This window comes from Babylonia areolata, chromosome 2, assembly GCF_041734735.1.
Source record: "Babylonia areolata isolate BAREFJ2019XMU chromosome 2, ASM4173473v1, whole genome shotgun sequence".
Lineage (NCBI taxonomy): Eukaryota > Metazoa > Mollusca > Gastropoda > Neogastropoda > Buccinidae > Babylonia > Babylonia areolata.
The window spans coordinates 36,700,599-36,722,542 of NC_134877.1; the positions used below are offsets into that span (position 1 = coordinate 36,700,599).

Here is a 21,944-nt window from a genome sequence, read left to right on the forward strand (position 1 = left end):
GCTATAATCATTTATATCGTCCATTTGAATCAAATTGCGAAAAAGGGTTTCACACGTGCCCAGATATACAGAAACGTGGTGTTTCGGCAGACAATACACTTTGACACAAACTATTGAAGATTGTCAAGCAAAGCATATGATTTTCCTACCGGGAATTTTGTTTGGCGTAACGAGAAAGGAAATGATGACTATGACGTTTCAACTTGAAGACAAAGGATTATCACACATGTTCAATGGCGAAAAGAGATCAGCAGGAAAAAGCATGATCTCTTGAAGAGACACCCAGAGCTCTGCTTTAGACAATCATAAATGACATCCATCGCAAGGTCCTCATGTTTTAACCAGCAGGCTATAAATAACCTTCTTTGACCTGAATGAAACAGTGATTGACAATCATCATCTGGATGCAACCAAGATGAGTCAGGGGTGAGCACGGTGCGTAGAACACCAAAGGCGGTTGCCAAGAAAGGTGATCGAAGAGTGGGGTCCCTGAGCAGCTGCCAGAAGGGAGTGAATACAGAATTGTCGTGCTGTTACAACTTCTTCGTTCGTGGGCTGCAACTCCCACGTTCACTCGTGTGGGCTTTTACGTGTATTACCGGTTTTACCCCGTCATGTAAGCAGCCATACTCCGTTTTCGGGGGTGTGCATGCTAGGTATGTTCTTGTTTCCATAACCCACCGAATGCTGATATGGATTACAGGATCTTTAACGTGCGTATTTGATCTTCTGCGTGCGTATACACACGAAGGGGGTTCAGGAACAAACAGGTCTGCACATATGTTGACCTGCGAGATCGGAAAAATCTCCACCCTTTACCCACCAGGCGCCGTTACCGAGATTCGAACCCGGGGCCCTCAGATTGAAAGTCCAACGCTTTAACCACTCGGCTATTGCGCCCGTAATCTTTTTTTTATATTTTAGAGCAAAGGACAGGAGTGGAGATCGGGGGTGGGGGAGGGGGGAGCATATTGTTATTAGTGTTGTTGATGTTGCACTTGTTCTTGATCTTGCTTTTGCTATTGCTGTCACTGTTTTGCCGATGTTGTTATCAGTAGAAGTAGTAGTGTGTTTGTGTATGCGTGTGTGATTTCATCTTAAAGAGTCACAAACGCTATATCGTTTTGATGATTGTCTGAGACAGCATCGCCACTTCAGAAACCGCATCTGATCCCCATGAGCGTGCGGGCTGCACAATGGTTTGTGAGATGTGGATTTGCTGTCACAGATCTTGTCAAACGCATGCTTCATACGAGTCTCTTTTGCTTCTTCGTAATAGCACTGGGTCATTTGTGCCACATACGCACTTATCTCTCTACTTGTTCGTTTGCTCCGTGGAATTACAAACGGTTGTAAGTGTTTGCTTTCTTCTTCATGTTTTTGTTTTGTTTTGTTTTTCGCTGCCCCATCATCTGCACAGTTTATTGGCATTATTCCCTCGCCGCTCACTCAGATTCCCCCATACACAGCCACACCCGGATTTGTCTGTCGGAGTCCAAGCGTCGGCACAGGGAACAATCGATGTTAGGTAACCAGGAGATCGCACACCAGAGATGACCCTAGGAACTTGGAATTTTCAGCCTCAATGTCTCTTTTATGTATCTCATTCTACAACTTCTATTGTTTCTTAGAATGGTCACTCGCTGTAAAACATATCCATATCAATTGCCATCATTCTGCCCACAGCTATGCCATGGATAATTATTGTGGTTACAAGTGATCTCATTGATTTGTTGGGAACATGTTCTTCCTCTAGTATCGCGGGTCTTCATCTTCACCTATTGACATCGGAAGTGAACAGGTCAAAATCTTGTAAAAGTGATTTATACCTTATGTTTCGTGGCTTCTTCCTTGAGACGTCAGGACAGTTCGTTGTTTATCATCAATTTTCAGTGTAACTACCATTTGTAGTAAACATGCTGCGACGCATAATGAAAACGTATTGGCTTTTAGCACCTGGTTGTGGACCATACGTTTGATTCAGAATTATAGGTCAAATGAGCTTGATAATGGACATTACGTTTGATTCCGATTTGTAGGTCAAATGAAATCTAGTTTCTTTCCTCGATCCCTACCCCAGTGAACTGATGACATATATAAAAGTTATTTTTTCTCAATGTATTTTTAAAAAGTTGAATAGGGCAAGAGTACGCACATGAACCCACACACACTCGTACACACACACACACACACACACACACACACACACACACACACACACACACATTGGCATCCACGCACATACGCATGCACTGACGCACGCGCACACACGCATAAGCGCGAGGGTTCCCACCTGTCGCGTCCCCAAAACACGGTTCCTTACCTTTTCTTTAAAAAATGTCACACAAGTCACGTTTTTAAGAGTATATAACTTGCTGTTTCAGACAGAACGGCTGTCTTTTACTTGGTCCACAGAGAACTTCGTAAATCAGTGGGTATTTTCATTGAATCTGTTGTCTGCTCCATGTTTTCTGTGTTTGTCTTTGTACGGGTGCTGAAGTCCTTCACTTATTAAGTGTTGAGCTTGGCGCCCAAACACTCCAATTCTTTGAGGATGGTTAACCATCTTCTCCTAGCTTCAACCCACCGGCTTTTGTTGTTGTTGGTATTGTTGTTGTTTGTTTGTTTGTTTTTGTTTTTGTTTTTTTGTTTGCTTGTTTGTTTGTTTGTTTGTTTTTTAACTAAAAGAAAATTGGAGTCATTAACCTTTTTTTAAGTGGACATGTCAATTTCCTTTGTTTTTGTGAACATTTTTGAATTCTGTTACGTTTGAGAATAGTTATATGTTCAACTGGTTAGAAAATGAAGAGTAAGAACGCGTAGGACGACTCGATTTATTTGCAAATTGTGTTTGACAGTTTACGTTGATTTAGTGTACTGTTAGAAAATACTGTTCGTGGTTCAAACTTCTTTTGTTATGCCGTTGCGCTTTATTATTCTTGCATGTCACTTTGCTCATTACCCTTTTCAGTCTGATTTTTCTTCGTGGTTTTTTGTTAGTGCTTTCTGATATAGCATTATGTTATGGTTGTGTGGCAGAAAGAAAAAGCTTCATTCCACTCGCTCATAGTTACGAGCATAATTTCTTTCAGGTCTAGTTGATAAGCGGTCTTAATTACTTTGGTCGTTTGATTAACATGCCTCTTGCTTGAGGCAGCTCACTATTCGGTAAATCTTTCAAACATTTTTTTTTCTGTGCCGCAGTTCACTCGTCTCAAAGAAGGTAATATCTCTCATGGACCAAAGAATTTACAGACTGTATTCCACAGTTTCAGATAGTAAAAGATTCATTTCAAATTATTAGAGGTCCGCATTTAGACACTGTATTGTATAGTTTTGCATTGTATTGTATTGTATTGCGTTGCGTTGCGTTGCATTTTATTGCATTGCATTGTATTGTATTCATGACGTGGAGTTCAGGCTGTAGACCCTGTCCGAGTTCATTTCTTGTGATACAAAATAGAGTGATTCCATAAAATTGTTGAAAAGACATTCTTCTTCTGGTGTTGTAGCTGCTCATTGTCACTACTTCATTGGCACTGGAAACGAACAGGTCAAAATCTTGCAAAGCCAATAAATACTTCATGTTTTGTAGCTTCTTCATGAAGAAACATTATACGAGTTTTCATGATTACTTGATCAAGTTTCGGCAATACCCGAACAGAGGTGAAAGGAATACAGTTGTTCGTTTCATGTGTAATAAATCCAAACTATGGAGTCCTCGTCTTTATAAACGAAAAGAAACAAGCATCATCATATATGCAGACGTTACCGACTTGACCAACAAGGCAGAAAGCACATGTGCAACAAAAATCTTCCAGTACATGCTCTGTAAATCATGGATGATCCTTTTTCAGAAAAATCAGCCTGTGTTACCTGTTCTTCGTCGGTGAGAACTCATGTCCTCATATCATAATCAGATTCTGCATGGGAGGGGTAAAGGAGGGTGGGGGGCGTGTGTGTGTGCGCGCGCGCGCGCGCGTGTGTGTGTGTGTGTGTGTGTGTGTGTGTGTGTGTGTGTGTGCATCTTGTATCTGTTGCTCATCAATCCATTCCGTTGTGTCTTGTTTGTTCAGCGATGAAGGTTGTGGCAGTGCTGTTGATGACACTGGTGGTGGCCTATGCCGCTCCCGAGAAACGTTTCCTCATCAAAGACATCGGAGACCTCATCAACAATCTTGGCAATCAGCTCACCCAAGTCTTCAATTCTGCCAAACACGAATTCGAAAAAATCGTTGGTGGCCAAGGTAATGTCAATTTGAATGATAATGAATACGCTTCTTTATGCTCATGAACGTGTAGCGATGATAAAACTAAGTCATTCAGACCGCGACTGACATGAATTCTTTGTGTGTTGAGTAGTGTCATATTTTGTCCCAAATATTGAAAAAGACACTCACACGATCCCTGCTGATTCCTAATTTGTCTTTTGAATGTAGCAGGGTGGTATGTATGCATTGTACAGGTTTGTTACTGTCCGATTTCTTTGGGAGATTTGCTTCTCTGCCAGTTCAAATCAAACTGAGATATTACGGCATCACTGTGTAGGAAAGCGAAGATTTCTCGCCAAATGGACATATTAGATTGAAAACCACATTTCGTTCTGCAACTGTATATGCTGGCTACTCACACAAAAGTATGTTCAGTACAATTATTGATCACTGACTTGAAACCACTGAAGACTGACAAACCTTGAGCTTCATCAATGAACACGTAGTCACAGTTGCACGTGATAATGGCATCTCGTTCTCAAACTTAATATCTACAATGTGTCAAATAGTTTTGTCCACACTATCAGTTGCTTGAGTCACATGTGTAAATCATTTGGTCTAGTTATCTTCTTACTTCTAAATCTGTTGATTCTGTGTTTTACATGAAACAAACACGACACTGCTTTCGTGGCTGTGCTTACAACATACATTATGTTTCAGTCGACTTCGACAACGTCGTGCATCTGCTCGTCGGCCAGATTGATTCTGACACCACTGAGGGAGCCTGTGAAGCAGCCTGTACTAAAGGTGCCTCTGTTATTCTGGGACCTGCTGCACCAATGGCTGGCCTGGTCTGTGGACCTGCCTGCAAAGCGTGAGTGCACAGCAACGCATTTCACAGGATAATATAATCATTGGAAATGAGAGGTTCTGAGATCAAATCCATCATAAGACAAGGATTTTTTTTTTTTTTTTTTTTTTTTGTGGTTTGGATGTTAGTGACGAGAATGAGAGAATAGCAAATACACAACAATGCGACATACACTTAACTGTCGTAAATTATCTACACAGTTAAGGGGTCTGTCCTTGGCTGACTTACTGAAGGCAAAAACTACACTTCGATCAGTAAATATGTGAATACATCAACTTAAACAAAAGCACAACTCTCTTTAGAACATTTCTTTCTTTCTTTCTTTCTTCATGTATTTATTTATACCTCCGAAAACGGAATATGGCTGCCTACATGGTTGGGTAAAAACTGTCATACACGTAAAAGCCCACTCGTGTACATACGAGTGAATGTGGGAGTTGCAGCCCAGGGACGCAGAAGAAAAGGAAGAAGGGGAAGTATTTATTTATTCATTTATTTATTTATCTATTTATTTATTCATCTTTGTGTGTGTCTACATGTGTGAGTGTGTGAATGTGTGTGTGTGTGTGTGTGTGTGTGTGTGTGTGTGTGTGTGTGTGTGTGTGCGTGTGTGTGTGTGCGTGTGTGTGTGATTAAACTTGTATATCACATTCTTGTATTCATATGATAATGTTTTAACAGCAAGCATCAGGCATACGATCTGGCATACGTAAAAGGATCAACGGCACTGACTCAGAAATATAATTACGAGTCAACGAATTCACACCCAGACTTTCTTTGCGAACACAGCCAGTGGTAAACAGTGTCCGTCTTGAATATTATGAACTGTGTGATGGAAGATCTGATAACTGATCTGAGTGATTGATCTTGTGGTGATTTCAATCCATAAACATAAATTCCTTCTATGTGTTCCAGTGCCCTGGCCAAGATCGAGGAGGCTGCTGGTTAATAATTATTAAAAGCTAGCCTGTCATCATCATCACCGGGATTTGTTTTGTGCAGTGAAAATGCGTACAGCGAAAAAAACAACTTTGCTGATACAAATTTTTCAATCGATTTCAAACCATTCTTGCACAGACAATTGAAAACTTACGTCTGTCATCTTGTAAAACTTCCGTGTGTCGTCTGTTGATTTCCATGTGGATCAATAAAGTGTTTTTGAACTGAATTGAATTTTGGTGTTGGGTTGTCTTCTGTGTTTGTCTGTCCATCACTTCACATCTCTCTCTCTCTCTCTCTCTCTCTCTCTCTCTCTCTCTCTCTCTCTCTCTCTCTCTCTCTCTCTCTCTCTCTCTCTCGACGGTTGCGGTGGTAGAATGGTTAGAGCGCTGAATTCTCGCGTCTTTGAAGGACGGGCGCTATGTAAATTATAAATATCCATATCCTCCTCCTCTTCCTCCTCTCTCTCTCTCTCTCTCTCTCTCTCTCTCTCTCTCTCTCTCTCTCTTTCTCTCTCTCTATCTCTGCTTTTTCAGAGTAACACAACACAAAAAAGAAAAAAATCTGATTGATATTCGATGAACAAAAAACAGCACTGCTTTTTATAGTAACACAACAACAAAACCTGAATGATATTTGATGAACAAAAAACAGCTGCACACCAGTACACTATAATAAAAAGTCTAAATTTCATGCAGATCATAAACATGTAAATAACCAGCACCGCCTCTATCATGGTTACAACACGCCCTCTTCCCATCACACACCCACACATACACACTCGCATGCGAGAGCACGCGCATACCAACGGACAGCAAAATAACACCGTCCATATTGGGTTCAAACAAGCGATTTCCATGGCTTTCAGCAGACTGAGACTAAGCCAGGAGCATACACTTTGCACTGTCAACGATACCCGGAACATTGTGATGTGGGAGTACAAAGCTGTCCCATTCAAACTGCAGCCAATCGCAAACGTTTGGTTAAAAAAAAATTCAGTTTAATCACGTACATCTGCAAATTATCCCAACCGCCTGAAATTTTACACTGATGTTTCTCTCCTCGATGCCTAAACGGGTGAAGCGTTCCTGTAATACCATCTTTCATTATTTGAGAAATTTCTTCAGCTGTGTAAAAGCTTTTTCCACTTTTTCAGCAGAGTTCTACTATAAAGGGTTTTTTTCATATCGAGTAAATCAACTTTTGATTACATGAGGGGTTTTTTTTCCTTCGCAGATCTCTTTATTTTATGATATATATCTTCATAAAAATTGCACAAGACGACATATATATATATGTGTGTGTGTGTATGTGTGTGTGTGTGTGTGTGTGTGTGTGTGTGTGTGTGTGTGTGTGTGTGTGTGTGTGTTATATGTGTGTGCGTGTGTGTGTGTAATATTTCTTGCATGGATAATAGATTCTTGGCCTACCCTTAACATCAAACTATAACAACAAAAATGCAACTGTTTTCAAATAAAACACTAAACCCACTGTACCTGATGAGAGAAACTGTCGTGGCATCAGCTGAATACATTCACATTGTTATAGCATGAAACATCCTTATTCTGTCATCGTCAGTAATGTGCTATGCATACCGCTTTTTCAGTTCAACACCTGGCGATTTTAATGTGTTGAATATATGTTGCTGAAGACAGTCCTTTACCCTTCAGCCTCTAGCTTCCAAAAACGTGGAGAGTATGTTTCAAACAAAGAGATATTACGAAGAAAGCTCTTTTTTTCTTTCTTTTTTTCAAAATTGTTCAAAGTAATCTGGTATGTATACTGTCATGAACATTTGCCATTCACTTTATTTTTACACTTCATTACGGATGTAATCTGTATCACGCGATTCAATATGCTCTTCTGTGATAATCTGTCTTAGTGATGATATAACTATGTTGTGCTCTGAAGATTTTGCCTGACTGACTCATTACGCAAAGGTTAATCATGGCGAACTTTTGTAAAATCTCTATGGAAGCATACACTCTTGCAAAAATTGATGTACTTTCTTAGAACGTGTCCTTGTATTTATTCGGAAACGTAAAAGATTCGCGTTTCATTGAATGGCTTGATGCGGCCTTGCAAGGACTCTAAATCATGGGAGGTTAACTGTTTAGGGGTTCGTAACTTACGTGTCTTGATAACGTGTATCTTAATACCCCAATTGCCTTTATTTAGTCTCACCAGGGTATTAAGATAATTTTATTAAGAAATGGTGCCACATCTTCACGGAACTATCGGGATGCCAAATACTGAGGACGATCTAGAAATCGCCCGCACGCAGGAAAGAACCCCACACACATTCCCACACACCCCTGTCAGGGAAAACCACGCCCTGTAATTGTACTAGTACGCTTTCAAATCCAGGAAGTCGAAGAACAAAGTGTTAGCAGACCTCTGAAAACTGAAGAACAATGGTGTGTCGGTGAGGGAGTGTTAGGCCACGCTTTTTCGCGATCCCACGCTTTCTTTCACTGTACGAAACAGCGTGGGATTGTGAGAAATCGTGAAGAGCGCCTTCCCCTTTTTTCGTTTTTTTCCCCTTCACCTTCACCTTCACCTCTCCCGTAGTCTGGGTTCAGACCGTTGGGGCACCGTTGCTGACCTGGCCACCACCCCTCTCCACTCTTCACGGTTTTCTGATTTCCTCAGGGCGTCACCGAGCGTCAAGCCTGTCCACCCCCGGATGTTGTCTTCCCATCTCTTCTTCTGCCGTCCTCTCCTTCTGCCTCCTTGTACGGTGCCTTGCAGGAACGTTTTGGCAAGACCAGATGATCGGGAGATGTGTCCATACCACTTAAGTTTGCGTTTTTTCACTATGGACAGAAGGTCTTCGTAGGGTCCAATACTTTGCTTGATTCTGTTCTTCACTTCCGTGTTAGTGATGTGGTCTCTGTAGGAGATGCCAAGTAGTCTACGAAAGCATCTCATCTCGACAGCTTGGATTCTTCTCTCGATGTCTGCAGTCAGGGTCCAAGTCTCGCAGGCGTAGAGCAATATTGATATAACCAGGGAACGCATCAGTCTGATTTTTGAGCTGAGAGCGATGTTTTTGTTGTTCCAGATGGTGTTCAGCTTGTTGAGTGCCGTTGTTGTTTGGGCAATTCTCGAGAGTACTTCTGGTTTAGATCCTTCATCTGACACGATTGCTCCCAGATATTTGAAGCTGTGGACTGTTTTAAGCTTTTCGTCGTTGACTTTGATGTCAATGCTGATGCCGTTGGTGTTGTTAGTCATCAGTTTGGTTTTCTCCGCACTGATTTGCATTCCATACGATGTGGAGGCTTTGTCTAGATGTTTGACCAGGCTTGCCAGTTCTTCTTCTTTCCCCTTACATGCATACATCTCTCTCTCTCTCTCTCTCTCTCTCTCTCTCTCTATATATATATATATATATATATATATATATATATATATATATATTCATTGTCATCGATGTTGATTCTTGTCTTTTCCCAGCACAAATCTTGGAGAAAAATGAGAGAGAGAGAGAGAAAAAGAAGAGAGAGAAAGCAGGGTATGATAAGGATCATTGTAATGATGATGGCACCAGCGTAGACGTCGACACTGCAACTATCATCTGATACAGTTCACATGAGACAGATCACTGCAATGCAGACACCTCGAATTCAACATCAGGAATGATAGCAAACAACAAAATCATGGCAATAATGTATGAATCAAGCAGAAATATATACCAAGAAGACCCTAATATTTCACGATGGATGTTGGGAATAACATCGAAATGAAAAAAAAATTTACATCAAAGATTTAATGTGACTGAGTAGGGTTTTTTCACAATGCTGCACCCTCGCGTAGGGAGCATGACAACGGAACCAATTAAGTAGTTTCGATGTTTGTGGTGATGCAGCCTTTTCTGTCACATTGATTTAAAACGTTCCATCGTTTCACGCTTGTTCATAAGTTCATTTGTATGTGTTTGCATCAATTCGCATGCAACATCTCTCTGAAATTAGCTCTTTTATTTCAGAAAAAAAAACCACTCAGATTATGAACATATTATTCAGAATATACAGATTCAAGGAAGGAAAACAAACCAACCAAGCAAATACACACAAAACAACACAAAACGTACGCACGCACGCACGCACACACACACAAACACACACACACACACAAACACACGCACGCACGCACGCACTCATGCACACACACACACACACACACACACACACACACACACACACACACACACACACACCAACAAACAAACCAAAACAAACCAAGCAAGCAAATACACAAAAAACAACACAAAACGTACGCGCGCACACACACACACACACACACACACACACACACACACACACACACACACACACACACACACACACACACACACACACACACATGAACAAAGTCTCAAAACGATCCTGTGTTATCACCATTGACGTCTTCACTAACGTCACCCTTCGTCCCTTCGTCGACCCATCTTTCTAATAATAATGATAAGTAATTATACATCGCTGAATCTTGTGCAGAGACAAATCAAAGCGCTTCCACACCAGTCATTCACATGCATGCATTTAACTCTGAACTGGGAAAACTGAATACAAGGAAGAGGCAGGGGAGGGAGGCTATCTTGAGAAGAGATGGTTTTTAAGGCCAGACTTGAAAGAGCTGAGTGCGGAGACCTGACGAAGCAAAAAAGAATGTTCATTCCAAGTGCAAGGTCCAGGGACAGAGAAAGAACGGCGGCCGACAGTGGAATGTTTGAATCTGGGTTTTCGTAAATAGAGCAGATCCGGTTTCTCATGCTTTCTCACAATTGAATAAAAACGTGGCAAGTTTTCTCGTGAGATCTAATTAAAAGCATTCCTCTCTCTCTTTCAGATGAAGAGAGTGAGTAACCTATCTTCTTTATATATCTTCTTCTTCTTCAAGTTAACAGCTTAAAAACATGTTGACCATGCTTTATTAGGTGGATGGTAAATTCAGTTTGAACATGTTTATAATATGAATCCAGTTGGTGTCACAACAGTTCCTCTCGTCAAATACAATGGGTTTCGTGTTTCATTTGAAAAAAACAAAGTTGTATTGTGTTCTTTTAGCTTGAGGACAGGCTATAATCTAGGCTTATACAAGAAATATTACATGCATGTCATAGCTATCTTTTTCTTTATTAACACTTCTTTCTTATGTGATGTTTTGCATCTACATTGTTTAGTGCTATTTTTCTGGTCATTGTTATAAAACAAATTTTAAAAAAAGGATGAATAAACATAATTATTTCCCAAGAAAAAAACAACAAAACAAATAAACGAACGAACAAAAAACCCACAAAAATCAACGGTAGATTTATTCGATATGAAAAGTCTTTTGGTGTAAGAACTGTATTGTGAAAAAAAGAAAAAAAGGAAATGCTTTCACACATCAGAAAAGATTTCTCAAATTTTAAAGCTGGAATTACAAACGTACGTATTTGCCATCGATAACAGAAACACATCAATGTAAAATTTCAGATTGTTAGGGCAAGTTGTAGATGCGTGTGTGTGTGTGATTTAACTGAAGTAACCAAAGTATTGCGATTGCCTGCAGTTTGAATTCATGTCGTTTGGATTGCCAACCAATGACACTTCCACATCACAATGGTCCGAGTATCGCTGACAGCGCAAAGTGTGTGCTTCTGACTTTAATAAGAGCCCAGGAGATCGCTGGTTTGAACCCAATACGGGCGGTACTGTTTTATTGTTTGTGATGTGTGTGTGCTCGTAAGCAGGTGTATGTGTGGGTGTGAGTGTGTGATGGGGGTGGGGTCGTGTTATGACCACGATATGGCTAGTGCTGGTTATAACGTGTATGATATTCAGACTTTATCTTAGTGTAGTATGTGTACATATGTACCAACATATTCTGCTGTTCATCCAATGTCATTCAGATCTTTTCGTTTTGCGTTGTATTATACCTTTAAAAAAGTAGAGAGAGAGAGAGAGAGAGAGATGTAGAGTGATGGAAAGACAAATACAAAAGAACAATCCAACACCAAGATGACAGACACAAAATTTTGTTTGTCTGGACAAGAATGGTCTGAAATAAACAGGAAACTTTTAATCAGCAAAAATTTGTTTTTTTCGCTGTACGCATTTTCACTGCACAAAACAAATCCCGTGATGATGATGACGGGCTAGCTTTTAACCAGCAGCCTCCTCGATCTTGGCCAGGGCACTGGAACACACAGAAGGAACGTATGTTTATGTGTTGAAATCACCACAAGATCAATCACTCAGATCACTTCAGATCAATACTTCAAATCTTCCATCATACAGTCCATGATATTCAAGACAGACTCTGATTGCTGTTTACATACCACTGGCTGTGTTTGCATAAAAAGTCTAGGTGTGAACTCCTTTACTCATATTTATCTATATTTCTGAGTTAGTATCGTTGGTCCTTTAAGTTAACATCCGTATACCTGATCCTTCCTTTTTGTCTTCGCATGTCATCATTCGAAAACCTGAATGCTTAAACAGATACACAGACACACACACTCACACAAGATGAGTGTGTCTGTGTGTGTGTGTGTGTATGTGTGTGTGTGTGTGTGTGTGTGTGTGTGTGTGTGTGTGTGTGTGTGTGTGTGTGTGTGTGATTAAAAGGAATTGTGCTTTTGTTTAAAGTTGATGTAGTCATATGTTTGCAGTACAATGTATAGTTTTGGCCTTCAGTGAGATAGTCACGGACAGACCCCTTAGCGGTGTAGATTCGTTTACGAAACGTAAGTATATGCCGCTTTGTTGTGACTTGTCCTCTCATCTACGTCACTAGCATCCAAACCACCACTCAAAGGTAATAGAAGAGCAAAAATTCCTTGTCGCCATGTTGGAATTGGTCTCAGAAACTCTCATTTTCAATGACTGTCCAATTTTCTGCCTCATGAGCGCTGGTCCACTACCGACCATAGCTGTGATGGACGTTACATTATACTCACGCTTTGCAGGCAGGTCCACAGACCAGGCCAGCCAGTGGTGCAGCAGGTCCCAGAATAGCGGTGGCACCAGCAGTGCAGGCGGTCTGACACGCTCCCTCGGTGGCATCGGAATCAATCTGATTGACCAGCAGGTCTACCACATGGTCGAAGTTGACTGAAATAAAGTGAAGCATGAACATTCAGATCACATCATGTTCGAAAAAACAACAACAACAAAACCGAAACAAAAAAAAGGGAAAAAAACACCCAAAAACAAAAACATAGCAACAACAGCAACAAAACAACAACAACCAAACAAAACAACAACAACAACAAACACGTAGGAATATGCGTTTCCTGACTCTGTCAAAGTCAAGAACAGAAATTCGACAGACAATGCCGCAGTTCTTTTGATAACTGTCAACACCATCTCAGGCTTTGATCATTCTTTGTTGCTATAATTCTGTCTTGCCTTCTTTTATTCAGACTTCATCCGCCTGCCCCCTACCTTTATGGTGCCATGCCCCTCTCCCCCCACCCTCCCCTGCCTTCAACCCCCCTCCACTCCAAAAAAGGAAGAAGAAACACAACACGTCTTCACTTTCATTCCGTGTAGTGGTCGAAAGGAGTGTGAAATGGAACTGATGGCTGCTGAAAATTACTGCAAGACACTTTTCCAAATGAACAGACTGTGTACTTCATGCTTCTAAAACATTTGACCAGTGGATGGGAATGTGGCTAAACTGTTGAGGAGAGAAAGTGGACAAATCTGTGCTATTGTTTTACTTAATAAGTCTGTAATCCCGCTCTTGCTTAGCGATAACAATTGAAATCAAGAATGATTACCGTTAGCAGTAATTGTTCTGCAAAGCGTATCCATTCCATCAAACACACTCGTATCAATCATAGCCTCCTGTCTAAGGTTTTGCTATCATCATCATCATCAACATTACCACAAAATGGTGTTACACTTACTGTTCTCCCCAGAAGTGAGTTTTTCGAACTCATTTTTGGCAGAGTTGAACACATGGGTGAGCTGGTTGCCAAGGTTGTTGAAGAGGTCCCCGATCTCCTTGATGAGAAATCGTTTCTGGGGAGCGGCATGGGCCACCACCAGTGTCATCAACAGCACTGCCACAACCTTCATCGCTGAACAGTCAACGCACAAGATGGAGGTACTGAGCAAGAGAAGCACTGTCTGTTCAAGAACGAATTGCATCACATTCTAAATAACGATTGATCCTGTAATGATATGTGATATATATATATATATATATATATATATATATATATATATATATATATATATATATATATATATATGCCTATGAAATTATGTATATATATTTATCTATTTAAAAAAAAAACAAAAAAAAACTATGATTCACACAAATATGAATGCAGGAATAACGTATTTCTTGAAAATATCACACACACATGCACGGACACACACATGACGCACAAACACACACACGTGCACACACACACACACACACACACACACACACACACACACACACACACACACACACACACACACACACACACACACACACACACACTAAAGAGTGGAAGAAAAAAAAAAAAAAAACAACAAAAATCAAACAAAAAACAACAATCAGAAAAAACAAACAAGCAGCAAAAAAGAAACAAACCAACAATAAAAAAAAATAAAAAAAGAAGGAGAAGAACAAAAACCCACACGCACACAAACACCATCTAGAAAATGTTCATTCAATTGGTAGTGAAGACAGATAAGAGCTCACCATGGAAGGAACGGACATGCAACAGACACAATGCAAAATACTTACTGATTGAGTTCTCTGCACGCCGAATGGAAGACAGACAAACATCTGTCTGAGAAAGCAACTTATATACCTTCAAAAACGTGAGTTTGATAACATTTTTTAAAGAAGAAAAAAAGAAGAAAAAGGCAAACAAAAAATTTAGCGGAATTAAATCGTTTTGGGATCGTGCGCAAAAAGTAGGGCAGAGATACTTTCAGCACAGGTGTGTGTGTGTGTGTGTGTGTGTGTGTGTGTGTGTGTGTGTGTGTGTGTGTGTGTGTGTGTGTACGTGCATGCGTGCGTGCGTGAATGTATTTGTGCTTGCGTTTGTGCACACATATGCACGTATGTTTTGGAAGTGTGGTTTTGTTTTATATATATATATATAAATTCGTTTTCTGTGTCGGTCGTTCACAAGAAAATTTTTTTTTTAAAAACAACTAAAAACAACAACAACCAAAAAAAAAAAAAAAAACGGAAAAAAACCGCTCGTCCACACTCAAATGTTCATGTACACAATTCATGGAAGTCATTACTAAATACAACTGCAACAACAAGAAAACAAAAAAGCACTTGGTGTTATTTTCTCTACAACTACAACTGTAGACGATACTGTCAGGTTGAAATATGAACATAAACTGGAAGAAATCCAGCAGATATTTAGGACCTGGTCAAAAAGAAAAGTGACGCCTTATGGTTCTAAAATACTGTCATTAACTATGCCAAAAACGTACACATCTGTCAAGGAATTTTACCAGACCCCCCTCCTTGTTTTTTCACACATTTGCATGAAACAACAATACAAATATGAATATATGTATATGTACATATATATTTGTCTACCTACCTATCCATCTATCTAGCAGGTAACAAGTAAACAAACATTCCGTTATTTCTGTAATATTTTTTTTTCTTCATTTAAGAGAAAAAATATATATATATATAAACTTTGCAAAGAGATTACAAGTACAGAAAAGGAAAGAAATTGGGGGAAACCATGTGTCTGATGTCATTATGAAATCGGTGGTCTCAAATGTTGAAGCTATAATCATTTATATCGTCCATTTGAATCAAATTGCGAAAAAGGGTTTCACACATGCCCAGATATACAGAAACGTGGTGTTTCGGCAGACAATACACTTTGACACAAACTATTGAAGATTGTCAAGCAAAGCATATGATTTTCCTACAGGGAATTTTGTTTGATGTAACGAGAAAGGAAATGATGACTACGACGTTTCAGCTTGAGGACAAAGGATTATCACACATGTTCAATGGCGAAAAGAGATCAGCAGGAAAAAGCATGATCTCTTGAAGAGACACCCAGAGCTCTGCTTTAGACAATCATAAATGACATCCATCGCAAGGTCCTCATGTTTTAATCAGCAGGCTATAAATAACCTTCTTTGACCTGACTGAAACAGTGATTGATGACCAACATCTGGATGCAACCAAGATGAGTCAGGGGTGAGCACGGTGCGTAGACAGGCGGTTGCCAAGAAAGGTGTTCGAAGAGTGGGGTCCCTGAGCAGCTGCCAGAATGGAGTGAATACAGAAGTGTCGTGCTGTTGCAACTTCGTTCGTGGGCTGCAACTCCCACGTTCACTCGTGTGGGCTTTTACGTGTATGATCGATTTTACCGCGTCATGTAGCAGCCATACTCTGTTTTCGGGGGTGTGCATGCTGGGTATGTTCTTGTTTCCATAACCCACCGAATGCTGACATGGATTACAGGATCTTTAACGTGCGTATTTGATCTTCTGCGTGCGTATACACACGAAGGGGGTTCAGGAACAAACACGTCTGCACATATGTTGACCTGCGAGATCGGAAATCTTCACCCTTTACCCACCAGGCGCCGTTACGGAGATTCGAACCCGGGGCCCTCAGATTGAAAGTCCAACGCTTTAACCACTCGGCTATTGCGCCCGTAATCTTTTTTTTATATGTTAGAGCGAAGGACAGGAGTGGAGATGGGAGGTGGGGGAGTGGGGAGCATATTGTTATTAGTGTTGTTGATGTTGCACTTGTTCTTGATCTTGCTTTGCTATTGCTGTCACTGTTGTTGCTGATGTTATTAGTAGAAGTAGTAGTGTGTTTGTGTATGTGTGTGTGATTTCATCTTAAAGAGTCACAAACGCTATATCGTTTTGATGATTGTCTGAGACAGCATCGCCACTTCAGAAACTGCATCTGACCCCCATGAGTGTGCGGGCTGCACAATGGTTTGTGCGATGTGGATTTGCTGTCACAGATCTTGTCAAACGGATGCTTCGTACGAGTCTCTTTTGCTTCTTCGTAATAGTACTGGGTCATTTGTGCCACATACGCATTTATCTCTCTACTTGTTCGTTTGCTCCGTGGAATTGCAAACGGTTATAAGTGTTTGCTTTCTTCTTCTTGTTGTTTTTGTTTTGTTTTGTTTTTTGCTGCCCCATCATCTGCACAGTTTATTGGCATTATTCCCTCGCCGCTCATTCCGATTCCCCCATACACAGCCACACCCGGATTTGTCTGTCGGAGTCCAAGCGTCGGCACAGGGAACAATCGATGTTAGGTAACCAGGAGATCACACACCAGAGATGACCCTAGGAACTTGGAATTTTCAGCCTCAATGTCTCTTTTATGTATCTCATTCTACAACTTCTATTGTTTCTTAGAATGGTCACTCGCTGTAAAACATATCCATATCAATTGCCATCATTCTGCCCACAGCTATGCCATGGATAATTATTGTGGTTACAAGTGATCTCATTGATTTGTTGGGAACATGTTCTTCCTCTAGTATCGCGGGTCTTCATCTTCACTACATCATTGACATCGGAAGTGAACAGGGCAAAATCTTGTAAAAGTGATTTATACCTTATGTTTCGTGGCTTCTTCCTTGAGACGTCAGGACAGTTCGTTGTTTATCATCAATTTTCAGTGTAACTACCATTTGTAGTAAACATGCTGCGACGCATAATGAAAACGTATTGGCTTTTAGCACCTGGTTGTGGACCATACGTTTGATTCAGAATTATAGGTCAAATGAGCTTGATAATGGACATTACGTTTGATTCCGATTTGTAGGTCAAATGAAATCTAGTTTCTTTCCTCGATCCCTAACCCAGTGAACTGATGACATATATAAAAGTTATTTTTTCTCAATGCATTTTTAAAAAGTTGAATAGGGCAAGAGTACGCACATGAACCCACACACACTCGTACACACACACGCTCAAACACACACACACACACACACACACACACACACACACACACACACACACACACACACACACATTGGCATCCACGCACATACGCATGCACTCACGCACGCGCACACACGCATAAGCGCGAGGGTTCCCACCTGTCGCGTCCCCAAAACACGGTTCCTTACCTTTTCTTTAAAAAATGTCACACAAGTCACGTTTTTAAGAGTATATAACTTGCTGTTTCAGACAGAACGGCTGTCTTTTACTTGGTCCACAGAGAACTTCGTAAATCAGTGGGTATTTTCATTGAATCTGTTGTCTGCTCCATGTTTTCTGTGTTTCTTTGTACGGGTGCTGAAGTCCTTCACTTATTAAGTGTTGAGCTTGGCGCCCAAACACTCCAATTCTTTGAGGATGGTTAACCATCTTCTCCTAGCTTCAACCCACCGGCTTTTGTTGTTGTTGGTATTGTTGTTGTTTGTTTGTTTGTTTTTGTTTTGTTTTGTTTGTTTGCTTGTTTGTTTGTTTGTTTGTTTTTTAGCTAAAAGAAAATTGGAGTCATTAACCTTTTTTTAAGTGGAGATGTCAATTTCCTTTGTTTTTGTGAACAGTTTTGAATTCTGTTACGTTTGAGAATAGTTATATGTTCAACTGGTTAGAAAATGAAGAGTAAGGACGCGTAGGATGACTCGATTTATTTGCAAATTGTGTTTGACAGTTTACGTTGATTTAGTGTACTGTTAGAAAATACTGCTCGTGGTTCAAACTTCTTTTGTTATGCCGTTGCGCTTTATTATTCTTGCATGTCACTTTGCTCATTGCCCTTTTCAGTCTGATTTTTCTTCGTGGTTTTTTGTTAGTGGTTTCTGATATAGCATTACGCTATGGTTGTGTGGCAGAAAGAAAAAGCTTCATTCCACTCGCTCATAGTTACGAGCATAATTTCTTTCAGGTCTAGTTGATAAGCGGTCTTAATTACTTTGGTCGTTTGATTAACATGCCTCTTGCTTGAGGCAGCTCACTATTCGGTAAATCTTTCAAACATGTTTTTTTCTGTGCCGCAATTCACTCGTCTCAAAGAAGGTAATATCTCTCATGGACCAAAGAATTTACAGACTGTATTCCACAGTTTCAGATAGTAAAAGATTCATTTCAAATTATTAGAGGTCCGCATTTAGACACTGTATTGTATAGTTTCGCATTGTATTGTATTGTATTGCGTTGCGTTGCGTTGCATTTTATTGCATTGCATTGTATTGTATTCATGACGTGGGGTTCAGGCTGTAGACCCTGTCCGAGTTCATTTCTTGTGATACAAAATAGAGTGATTCCATAAAATTGTTGAAAAGACATTCTTCTTCTGGTGTTGTAGCTGCTCATTGTCACTACTTCATTGGCACTGGAAACGAACAGGTCAAAATCTTGCAAAGCCAATAAATACTTCATGTTTTGTAGCTTCTTCATGAAGAAACATTATACGAGTTTTCATGATTACTTGATCAAGTTTCGGCAATACCCGAACAGAGGTGAAAGGAATACAGTTGTTCGTTTCATGTGTAATAAATCCAAACTATGGAGTCCTCGTCTTTATAAACGAAAAGAAACAAGCATCATCATATATGCAGACGTTACCGACTGGACCAACAAGGCAGAAAGCACAGGGGCAACAAAAATCTTCCAGTACATGCTCTGTAAATCATGGATGATCCTTTTTCAGAAAAATCAGCCTGTGTTACCTGTTCTTCGTCGGTGAGAACTCATGTCTTCATATCATAATCAGATTCTGCATGGGAGGGGTAAAGGAGGGTGGGGGGCGTGTGTGTGCGCATGTGTGTGTGTGTGTGTGTGTGTGTGTGTGTGTGTGTGTGTGTGTGTGTGTGTGTGTGTGTGTGTGTGAATCTTGTATCTGTTGCTCATCAATCCTTTCCGTTGTGTCTTGTTTGTTCAGCGATGAAGGTTGTGGCAGTGCTGTTGATGACACTGGTGGTGGCCTATGCCGCTCCCGAGAAACGGTTCCTCATCAAAGACATCGGAGACCTCATCAACAATCTTGGCAATCAGCTCACCCAAGTGTTCAACTCTGCCAAACACGAATTCGAAAAAATCGTTGGTGGCCAAGGTAATGTCAATTTGAATGATAATGAATACGCTTCTTTATGCTCATGAACGTGTAGCGATGATAAAACTAAGTCATTCAGACCGCGACTGACATGAATTCTTTGTGTGTTGAGTAGTGTCATATTTTGTCCCAAATATTGAAAAAGACACTCACACGATCCCTGCTGATTCCTAGTTTGTCTTTTGAATGTAGCAGGGTGGTATGTATGCATTGTACAGGTTTGTTACTGTCCGATTTCTTTGGGAGATTTGCTTCTCTGCCAGTTCAAATCAAACTAAGATAGTACGCCATCACTGTGTAGGAAAGCGAAGATTTCTCACCAAATGGACATATTAGATTGAAAACCACATTTCGTTGTGCAACTGTATATGCTGGATACTCACACTAAAGTATGTTCAATACAATTATTGATCACTGACTTGAAACCACTGAAGACTGACAAACCTTGAGCTTCATCAATGGCGTAATGAACACGTAGACACAGTTCCACGTGATAATGGCATCTCGTTCTCAAACTGAATATCTACAATGTGTCAAATAGTTTTGTCCACACTATCAGTTTCTTGAGTCACGTGTGTAAATCATTTGGTCTAGTTATCTTCTTACTTCTAAATCTGTTGATCCTGTGTTTTACCTTAAACAAACACTTTCGTGGCTGTGCTTACAACATACATTGTTTCAGTCGACTTCGACAACGTCGTGAATCTGCTCGTCGGCCAGATTAATTCTGACACCACTGAGGGAGCCTGTGAAGCAGCCTGTACTAAAGGTGCCTCTTTTATTCTGGGACCTGCTGCACCAATGGCTGGACTGGTCTGTGGACCTGCCTGCAAAGCGTGAGTGCACAGCAACGCTTATCAGAGGATAAGATAATCATTGGAAATGAGAGGTTCTGAGATCAAATCCATCATAAGACAAGGATTTTATTGTTGTTGTTGTTGTTTTGTTTGTTTGTTTTTGTTTTTTGTTTTTGTTTTTTTGTGGTGGTTTGGATGTTAGTGACGAGAATGAGAGAATAGCAAAGACACAACAATGCGACATACACTTAACTGTCGTAAATTATCTACACAGTTAAGGGGTCTGTCCTTGGCAGACTTTCTGAAGGCAAACCTACACTTCGATCAGCAAATATGTGAATACATACAAAAGCACAATTCTGTTTTTTAACACATTTCTGTCTTGCTTTCTTTCTTTCTTTCTTTCTTTCTTTCTTTATGTATTTATTCATTCATTCATTTATTTATTCGTTTATTCATTTATCTATTTATTTATTCATCTTTATGTGTGTCTACATGTGTAAATGTGTGTGTGTGTGTGCGCGCGCACGCATGTATGTGTGTGTGTGTGTGTGTTTAAATTTGTATATTATATTCATGCATTCATATGATGACGTGTGAACAGTATGTATCATGCACACGGAAGATAAAGGACCAACGACACTGACTCAGAAATACAATTACGAGTCAACGAATTCACACCCAGACGTTTTTTTGCGAACACAGCCAATGGTAAGCAGTGTCCGTCATGAATATTATGAACTGTGTGATGGAAGATCTGGGTGGTTAATCTGAGTGATCTGAGTGATTGATCTTGTGGTGATTTCAACACATAAACATACGTTCCTTCTGTGTGTTCCAGTGCCCTGGCCAAGATCGAGGAGGCTGCTGGTTAAAAGCTAGCTCGTCATCATCATCACGGGATTTGTTTTGTGCAGTGAAAATGCGTACAGCGAAAAAACAAACTTTTGCTGATTAAAAGTTCCCTGTTGATTTCAGACCATTCTTGTCCAGACAAATAAAATTTTGTGTCTGTCATCTTGGTGTTGGATTGTTCTTTTGTATTTGTCTTTCCATCACTCCACATCTCTCTCTCTCTCTCTCTCTCTCTCTCTCTCT

General features: G+C 40.3%; 3 protein-coding genes across 3 annotated transcripts; 2 read left to right on the forward strand and 1 right to left on the reverse strand.

Moving 5' to 3' along the window:
* Nucleotides 1–2,407: 2,407 nt before the first annotated feature.
* On the forward strand, nt 2,408–6,250 carry LOC143279429 (conotoxin Cl14.12-like). The gene is made up of 4 exons (XM_076583473.1): nt 2,408–2,431; nt 4,077–4,247; nt 4,932–5,085; nt 5,998–6,250. The coding sequence occupies exons 2-4, from the start codon at nt 4,079–4,081 to the stop codon at nt 6,029–6,031; spliced, it is 357 nt and encodes a 118-aa protein (XP_076439588.1). The 5' UTR covers nt 2,408–2,431; nt 4,077–4,078; the 3' UTR covers nt 6,032–6,250.
* Nucleotides 6,251–12,066: 5,816 nt separating this feature from the next.
* LOC143279430 (conotoxin Cl14.12-like) lies at nt 12,067–14,842 on the reverse strand. Its single transcript, XM_076583474.1, has 4 exons — nt 14,758–14,842; nt 13,922–14,095; nt 12,968–13,121; nt 12,067–12,204 (listed from the first exon to the last, which is right to left on the reverse strand). Exons 2-4 carry the CDS (start codon nt 14,091–14,093, stop codon nt 12,171–12,173), a joined length of 360 nt encoding a protein of 119 aa, XP_076439589.1. The 5' UTR covers nt 14,094–14,095; nt 14,758–14,842; the 3' UTR covers nt 12,067–12,170.
* Nucleotides 14,843–18,165: 3,323 nt separating this feature from the next.
* Nucleotides 18,166–21,863, forward strand: LOC143279431 (conotoxin Cl14.12-like). The gene is made up of 4 exons (XM_076583475.1): nt 18,166–18,223; nt 19,879–20,049; nt 20,732–20,885; nt 21,688–21,863. The coding sequence occupies exons 2-4, from the start codon at nt 19,881–19,883 to the stop codon at nt 21,719–21,721; spliced, it is 357 nt and encodes a 118-aa protein (XP_076439590.1). The 5' UTR covers nt 18,166–18,223; nt 19,879–19,880; the 3' UTR covers nt 21,722–21,863.
* The last annotated feature ends 81 nt before the right edge of the window (nt 21,864–21,944 follow it).

Excerpts from the sequence above, each read along its gene's own strand:
- LOC143279429 (XM_076583473.1), top strand. The coding sequence starts at position 4,079 with ATGAAGGTTGTGGCAGTGCTGTTGATGACACTGGTGGTGGCCTATGCC. Across the intron at positions 4,248-4,931 it reads AAAAATCGTTGGTGGCCAAG|TCGACTTCGACAACGTCGTG; the intron begins GTAATGTCAATT and ends ATTATGTTTCAG. Across the intron at positions 5,086-5,997 it reads TGTGGACCTGCCTGCAAAGC|TGCCCTGGCCAAGATCGAGG; the intron begins GTGAGTGCACAG and ends TATGTGTTCCAG.
- LOC143279430 (XM_076583474.1), bottom strand. The coding sequence starts at position 14,093 with ATGAAGGTTGTGGCAGTGCTGTTGATGACACTGGTGGTGGCCCATGCC. Across the intron at positions 13,122-13,921 it reads ACTCACTTCTGGGGAGAACA|TCAACTTCGACCATGTGGTA; the intron begins GTAAGTGTAACA and ends ACTTTATTTCAG. Across the intron at positions 12,205-12,967 it reads TGTGGACCTGCCTGCAAAGC|TGCCCTGGCCAAGATCGAGG; the intron begins GTGAGTATAATG and ends TGTGTGTTCCAG.
- LOC143279431 (XM_076583475.1), top strand. The coding sequence starts at position 19,881 with ATGAAGGTTGTGGCAGTGCTGTTGATGACACTGGTGGTGGCCTATGCC. Across the intron at positions 20,050-20,731 it reads AAAAATCGTTGGTGGCCAAG|TCGACTTCGACAACGTCGTG; the intron begins GTAATGTCAATT and ends ACATTGTTTCAG. Across the intron at positions 20,886-21,687 it reads TGTGGACCTGCCTGCAAAGC|TGCCCTGGCCAAGATCGAGG; the intron begins GTGAGTGCACAG and ends TGTGTGTTCCAG.